Source organism: Octopus bimaculoides, chromosome 11 (genome assembly GCF_001194135.2).
Source record: "Octopus bimaculoides isolate UCB-OBI-ISO-001 chromosome 11, ASM119413v2, whole genome shotgun sequence".
NCBI lineage: Eukaryota > Metazoa > Mollusca > Cephalopoda > Octopoda > Octopodidae > Octopus > Octopus bimaculoides.
In genome coordinates, this window is record NC_068991.1 from 41008308 (window position 1) to 41017032 (window position 8725).

Consider the following 8725-nt stretch of genomic DNA (forward strand, 5'->3'; position numbering starts at 1 on the left):
TATATAATATGTATGTATGTATACATACATACATATGACACAAAAGACAGACCTGAAATAATGAGAGCATGTCATTAATGAGGTCATGAATAGCAATGAAAGGACTCTAACAAGCCAGCTAAGTGATTAATTGACTGAACAATTAATCAAGTAATCAATTAGTAAATTGGTTAATTGGCTATCTAACTGGTGAATAAAAATAAAAAGAAGTGAGCTAGAACCAATGCATGTGTTTCATGTTTCATATTGGACAAAATGACTATCTGTTTTGGCAAGATTTGAAGATGCACGAAAAATCTTGCAAAACAAATTTGAAATATATATACACACATAATATTGACATACATGCACACACACACACATATATATATATATACTTACATGTGTTTGTGTGTATATGTATATGTACACACACACACACATAATTATATATAAGTAGTTTGATAAGAGAAAAAATTATTAAGATTAATTAGTCAAAGTTAATAATTTGTTTTAGTGTTCATTGAATTACCATATAATTGATCGATCACATTTTGTAATAATTGTTTCATATTTTCATAGAATTTGTTATCTTTTATTTTGTTGATTATTTATTTATGTTGCTTTACTGATTTTTTTTTAATGTTTCATAACACTATATATAAAATGTATGTCCCAGAATGGTTGAATGGTCATCAACAAAAAGTTATGTTTATTGTTTCTAGTTTACTTATCAGTATGTTTTCTTTGAGACAAAAATTTTTTCAATAAAAATTATAGAAAAAAATCACAACGGAAAGTAAAAAGTGGCATGCCTTGTAAACTGGACATTTCTAGAAATTCTGATTCACTGAAGGTGACTCTTTAGATATAGCTACATAATGTGATTGATGGGGTTTATTCTTTGATTTCCAGAAGACTACATGTATACTGCTTTGTCTCTGGAAAGTTTTTCAATTGGATTGTTTTACATTTACAATTCTTTTAAATAATCTAAAGAAACTATTTGCTTATAGATTTTTCTTACTTTCTTAAATATTAGAAAAGTGACTGTTAGAAATTTGACATGAAATATGCACAAGTTTAAAACTATTAAGGGCTTTTGTACTTCAACAGTCTTCAGTTGGTACTCACTATTTTGTTTATTTGTTTTACTTCCTTATTTGTTTGTTCTCAGTTAATATCTACAAATACATTCTTAGAAGGATATTTACTTGCACATAAATTATTTACAATCTATATTATAAAAGAGAAGCAAATCTCCATCTGTGTCTGTCACAGCATAAAAGGGGAGAAGAAAAGTTGTTGAGAGAGAAATACAGTCAGAGAGACTGTGTGTATGTGTGTGTGTGTGAAAGAGATGGATAGACAGACAGATTATTGTTGTCACCAGAGTAACTAACAAGTTTTGATTTAAAATGCAGGAATTTTAAGTGCAAGTCTGTCAATACAACACAACACTTCTAAAAAAGATTATATGTATATATATATATAATATATTTAGTTGTTTTTTGTTGTGTGTGTGTGTGTTTATGTGTGTTTCTGTATTTTTTAACATATAGACAACGCAACACGAACTTTAAAAAAAGACTTTAATTTTGAATAGAAGAGAAGGAGAAAAAGTTGTTGTGAGATATATATATATATATAGAGAGAGAGAGAGGTAGTATTGTCACCATAGTAACTAACAAGTTTTGATTAAAAATGCAGGAATTTTAAGTGCAAGTCTGTCAACACAACACAAACTTCAAAAGATGGCTATATGTATATAATACACACATACGCATGCACACACACACACACACACACTCACATATATTTGTTGTTGTTGTTTGTGTGTGTGTGTCTGTTTTTCTGTATCTTTCCATATACAGACCACACAACACACTTTAAAAAAATACTTTCACTTTGAACAATTTATGATGGTATGTGCATGATTAACGAATATTTTTACCAACAGCATAACAACAGGCAATGACCTAGTAATTACAATATGAATTAGGAAAATATATTTGTGATACTTATTTCTGAATATCATAACAAATTTATAATTCCACAGTTTTGAAGCTTAATGGAATGAATATTGTAATTTCTTTTCTTAAATCAATTTGCTACTTCACCTATCACTGTCAATGATGACCAAGGACATCACACAGGAGAAAAAGATTGGGCATGGTGTGTCCACTGTGATCAATCAATCCAACACATGCTCAGAAGGCTCTGTTGCATGTCAGGCACTAGTAGTCTGTTGCGACTGAAGGCAAGGAATTGACTCTGAACTTGCATAGTTCGTGTTTTCTTTGTGCCCCTGCAATCCTGTTCTGTTTGTAGTTGTACCTCTGTTGGTGCAGCTTCACCAAGCTGGGAAGTCTTGTGCTTACATTTCCAGGTGTCAGGGTTGATCTGAAAGCTCTTCAGTGAGGCTTTAAGCGTATCCTTGAAGTGCTTTTTCTGTTCACCTTGCATGCACTTACCTTTCGCCAGTTCACTGTAAAACAGTCTCTTGGGGAGATGTATGTCAGGCATTTGCACAAGGTGACCTGCCCATCTGACTTGTGCTCTCCTCAGCAGTGTATAAATAATTTGCAGATCAGCTTGGGAGAGGACCTCCATGTCTGGGACCTTGTCTTGCCAAATGATCTTCAACAGCTTTCTCAGGCAGTTCATAAACCAGCCAAATCTCACACTGGTAGTACAACTGCTCGGTACACCTTCAGCTTGGTGGCCAGCCTAATGTCTGTCCTCTCCTTCACACTGATTCATGCAGCCACCCAAATGTTGACCCTCCCCCCATTGATGCATGTGTTGACTTCATCATTGTTCACAGATCTGGAGAGTGCTGCTGAGGTACTTATCAACCACCTTCAGGATTTCTCCTTTAACAGAGATAGTTGGTTTCACATACAGCTTCTGTGGGGCAGGCTGGTGCATGATGTATGTATGTATGTATGTATGTATGTGTGTGTATGTATGCATGTACAGTTTCATTAAATATGTATCATAGGTACCCAAATTATGAAAAACTTGAGATAATTATTTCCTTTTTTCCTTCCACCAACTTCAATTAAATGTGAAATAAAACAATATCACCATAATAAGCTGTATTATAATAATTCTGTGTGCAATAAACTATATTGTAATAATTCAACATATTTTCCTCTTTTGTAGGGAATCTGTTTTTTTAAAATGTATCAAATGAATATAAGATTTAGTTAAATTCAAGATGTTTCTGTTTAGTGTGTAAACTTGGAGAGTTTTGTGCGTGTGTATGGGGGTGTGAGGGTGGGGGGGTGTAGTGTCTGTTATCCTCAATAGTAAACTTACTACAATGTATTTTTCCAGTTGTTTCTGTTCTTACAATATATCAGTATCAGTTTTAATTTAGATATATTGATATCCATTCTCATGTAACAAGCAATATATTGACTGTCCTGGCTGAAACACATCTGTTGTCAGTTTAGTTTAATGTATGACTCTGTTATGTCTTATAGTAGTGTTAGTATATTTGTCTGCTGTCCCTAGATCAGTATATCACGCCATATATTCCTTTGTTTTTATTTTTATTTTTCCTATTTCACTTAACCATATTGTTTTGTTCAATTCCTTTTATTAGTTCTCTTTTTTCTTAATAGTTAGTTCCTTTTTTGCAAATTTCTTTGTTTATACCAGTAATAACTAGGTCATACTATTTTTAAAATAAGCCATCTTCTGTGACTACCACAATAACAACAAAATATAATTTCCATTTATACACTAAAAAATATAGATGGGTATAGTGTGTCTAATGTGTTGATCCTGCTTTCATGTTGAGATTGTAAAATATAAAAAAATTAAAAGATAAAAGGAAGAAAAAAGACATCTTTCCATTCTGTTACTGTTGTTTATATTTTAAATTTTATATATATATTTATTTCTTTGTTTTTGAAATTCTCTCTAATGACACCTAATCAAGAAAACTTTTCCCTTTCAGAAAGTTACTGGACGAGAATTGAAATACACAGCATTGATTGGCAAACCTAGTGAAATTACCTACCATCATGCTGACTACCTGCTGAGTCTCCAGGCCCAGAGCATAGGTATCAATGGAGTGCAGACAATCTACTGCATTGGGTCAGTCTACAGCTGTATCACAGGTTATTTAATGGGAGTGGATTAGGATTGTTTTTGTTTTATTTTTAATAGTTGTTGTTTTACTCTAAGGACAGTGGACTTATGATATAAGCTGTTCTAGCTGTGAACATACTATCTTTTTGTATCTCAGGAACAACATTATCTAGTGTGTCATTCTGTTTCTAAAATAGAAGGATGTGATCAAGAAGGTAATGGGCTATTATTTCTAACTGATCAAGGCAGCAAGCTGGCAGAATTGTTAGAATGCTTGATAAAATGCTTAGTGGCATTTGTCTGTCTTTACATTCTGGGTTCAAATTCTGCCATGGTCAACTTTACTTTTCATCCCTTTCAGGGTCGTTAAAATAATTACCAATTGAAAACTAGGTCGATGTAATCAACTTACCCCCATCACTGAAATTGCTGGCCTTATGCCAAAATTTGAAACCCATTATTTCTAACTGATCAAACAACTACATAAAGATTCCTTCTCTTAGAAAAGTTGGGATAGTGCTCATAGTGTTTAGTCCATCCTAGATCAGGTGACTCAATAATACAAATAACTGCAGTTAACTTTTATCTGTTTGTTACATGTGAGAGGTTAGTGTCTGGAGGCAATGGAAGTTCCATAAAGGTACAGTATTAAGCAATATATAGTAGAGAGATTGAATGCAACAGATGGGCTTGGGTGGGATATAGTTATATTAAAAGTTAATGAAGCAAACTCCATTATACTACAAAAAACAATAGAAGTGCAGAGCCAGCTGGTTATATTTTAATGAAGTGACAACAAATACATCACTTGACAGGAATCAACATCATTAACATGCTCACTATTAAAATTATCAAAGCTGAGAAGTTACAAGAGATAAAATCATTTGACTACCAAAGATTTAAAAATTTTGTCTTGACTGCCAAAAAAGTGAAGTCTCATTCTAGAAATAATTTTGCTGAGAGTTATAGGTAGGTGTGTAGTAAGAGGTAACTAGCTGGTAGATTGAAGGACCAGCTATTCATATTCGTTTATTGGTAATGCACTGTCACAAGCCAATGGTTAGATCTAAATAAATGTAGATATAAAGAGATACAATCCAGCATTGTATGCAATTAGCTGCAAGGAATTAGGCTGCTTTTATCTTTTTAAGATTGCAGTGCTCAGATCAAATCTCTCAAAACCTGCCTAATACTATTAGCATTGTAGTTGTCCTCAGTATTCCACAGCACTTACTGATAATAGTAATAAATAAAAGGAAAATATCAAAACATGATTTTTTTAGTTCATACTATGATTTATATGTAGTCATGGAAAAGTATCTTGTATTTTACAGCATTTATAATATCCATATTTTGTAAGACAAATGGTAGCAAAGTGATAGAGAAAATATGTCTAACTGTACTGTCTTCATAATTTACAGTACAGATTCCACTAAAATTAATTTTAATTTCATTTCCCCAGTATTGCTAGACATATACTGGGACCAATTCAAGTCACTATAATCCTTCCTTGTGACCTTGTGCAAAAGTTAGAAATTGATATTTTATTATATAGTGTTATGGTCATTGTTGTGAGGTAGAATTTATTTATTGGTGACTTGCTTTTGATTCTTGCGTTTTTTTTATTAGTTTGGTCAGGAAGAAGGAGTTGTACTGATGACCTTTGAAGGTTCTTTGAGATTATTGAGATCAACATAGTTAATGCTCCTCTTGAATATTTAAAGTTGACAGCTACCAGAAAAACATAGGCAAAAAAGGGAATTCCAGAGGACCAGCATTTAGAGAAGGACTAAACAGAGTGGTTAATGTAAGACCTGAGGTTAGAATCATAATATGGGGGACGAGAAGAATCAAATGAGTCAGGAAGAGATGGTTTAAGATCAGATAGTTCTGGCAAGCAGAGGCCACAGTAGTAGCAGTAGAAAAGACTGAAAGGAGAAAGAAGTGACAACAGATTTGTGAACCAGAGGTTGAAATGTTTTGGATGTCTGTGTATATATAGAGCAGCATCCCAGATGTGAGAGCAGTATTACAGTGTGGGTCTCACCTGAGCTTTGTAGAGGGTTTGTAGATGTTGGGGGATGAAGTATTTTCTGACCCTGAAGAGGAAGGACTATTTGTGATGAAGTCATTTCACTTCATTTATATTTCTCTTGTCTTTGCAAAACATGAACATTATACAATCTCACCCCCTTTGACTATAAATGTAACAATTTGTGTCAGTATAAGAAAGCAAGTTCATTTTTATAATAGAAAAGGTTAATTGTTTTAATCTATCTTCATATTATTTTCAAAATATATATTGAAAACATATTGATAAATATATTTTATTTATTGCAGAGATAATCCAGAGACTGACATATATGGAGGGAATCTATATAACCGATATCTGCATTCTCGATCTGCAAAACAAAGAAAACAAGCCAAAAAGGTTCAGCAGTTAGCCAACACGACTAATTCTAGTATCAACTCGGACATGTCCAGTGTTGACGAACTGATGGACACTGAGGACACCGTAATAGATCTGATGTCTTCAGGGACAGATGAAAGTATTATCCTTACTGACAAGTCTGTGTCAATACTTGTCTGTACTGGAGTGTACACAACTGACAGTGATTTTGTAACGTATGGAGGAAAAGAAATCTCAAACCATAATCACCGAGACTTTGTACTTGACAGTGAACTGAAGAAACCAACCTATGTTACCCAAAATGTACTAGAAGCTGTCAAGTTAGTATTTGAGAAAGAAAATTATCATTAATTTGTAATGAATATGTTGTTAAAAAGGTAAACGAACAAAAAACAAATTATAATTCTGACACTTCTAGTCACTCAGTAGTTTTATTTATTCCCCCATCCCTGCCCCAGTCCTTCGACTTTGACTGAATTTATTTTATGAAAATCTGTTTACTTAGAGAAACACGTTTTAGTGTTTTTTGTTTCATTTTGAAATTACAATCACATTCAAAAACATGCATTTAACACACACAAGTATACTTATATGTGTATATACATGTCTGTATATATGCATATGTATGTGTGTATATATATATATATATATATATATATATATATATATATATATATATATATAACATACACAAACATACACACAAACAATGTGTGTATGTATGTGTTTATGTTTATAACTCAGCATACATATGTAAACAATACTTTCAAAAGAAAGAAAAATGAAAAAAATTTGCCTCCCTGGAGGGAATTGAACCGGATGTTTTTTGTGTCCAGGCAAGCATGCTAAGCATTTCACTATGAGGATATTACCTCATCCTTCCTGGAAGTAAGCGTGTTTCTCTGCTTCCTTAGAGTTTACTTGATCATGATTCATCTAGAAATTTACTCAGTAACTCAACTGTTCACTGGTAATGTGTTTATTGTCAGCTGATGAATGTAAAATGTTGTACCTTGATTTGAAGTATAGAAGAGAATGTTTCCCAATAAAAATAAACTAAACCATGAAATAGCACCATAGATGCTTGGTCAGCAGATGCCTGGGTCAATTCCAAATAAAGAACATGTTTTTTTTCTCTACTTTCCTAATTGTATTTTATTTTACATGTCTAATATTATTTTCATACATATCTCACTTATTATTATTTCAGTATTTATTGAAATGTAGCCGTGTGGTAAGAAGCTTGCTTCCCAACCACATGCTTCCAAGTTCAGTCCCACTGCATGGCACCTTGGGAAAGTGTCTTCTACTATAGTCTTGTGAGTGGTTTGGTGAAGGGAAACTGAAAGAAGCCCATCATATATATGTGTGTGTGTGTGTGTGTATGTATGTATATATCTGTGTACATATCTTTGTCTGTTTTTGTTCCCATTCATTGCTTGACAACCGATGTTGGTGTGTTTATGTCCCCATAACTTAGTGGTTCAGCAAAAGTGATGATAGAATAAGTAATAGGCTTTAAAAAAATAAGTCCTGGGGTCGATTTGCTCAACTAAAACCCTTTGTGGCAGTACTCCAGCATGACCACAATCAAATGACTGAAACAAGTAATAGAATAAAAGAAAAAATATATGAAATGTGGAATTATGGAAAAACACATTTGCATGTTATATACATATAACAGTCATTCATTAAGAATTAGTTAATCCATCTCAAACCTACAGATTCATTTAAACTGGAGCTTATCCCAATTTCTGAGACATATAAGCAACTGAGAGTATAAAACTCCTCTACCCTCTGGATGGGAAACAAGTCTGTCAGAAGGTTAACCCCCCAGCTCCTGTTGCAGGTACTCTCAACATAGCCACCCCATTTGAAAATTGAAAAGATGAATTTACAACCATGAGCCCAACATGCTGATCTCTAAGGCATGTGATTAGAGGTTAGAGTGTTGGGCTTACATTTAATTGATACATAGAAAGAGAGAGGTACATGTAAACTAATTCATAAATAATCCTTTCTACTATAGGCATAGGGCCTGAAATTTTTGGTGGTAGTGGGGGAGGGAGATAGTCAATTACATCAACTCCAGTACCCTACTGCTACTTATTTTATAAACCCCAAAAGGATGAAAGGCAAAGTTGACCTCAGTGGGGTTGCAGATTTAGGCACAAGCCCAGAAATTTTGAGGGAAAAAGGTTAGTTAGTTGATATACCATTAGCCCCACTGCT

At 33.3% G+C, this 8725-nt stretch overlaps 1 protein-coding gene across 1 annotated transcript in view; it reads left to right on the top strand.

The window, feature by feature from the left end:
- The window catches only part of LOC106870608 (haloacid dehalogenase-like hydrolase domain-containing 5), a 53193-nt gene extending 45561 nt beyond the window's left edge, over positions 1-7632 (top strand). Inside the window, exons 7-8 of the mRNA XM_014916741.2 lie at positions 3950-4089; positions 6424-7632. Of these exons, the coding sequence (XP_014772227.1) occupies positions 3950-4089; positions 6424-6844 (561 nt within the window). The 3' untranslated portion in view covers positions 6845-7632. The remainder of the gene's footprint in view (positions 1-3949; positions 4090-6423) is intronic.
- Positions 7633-8725: the final 1093 nt, after the last annotated feature.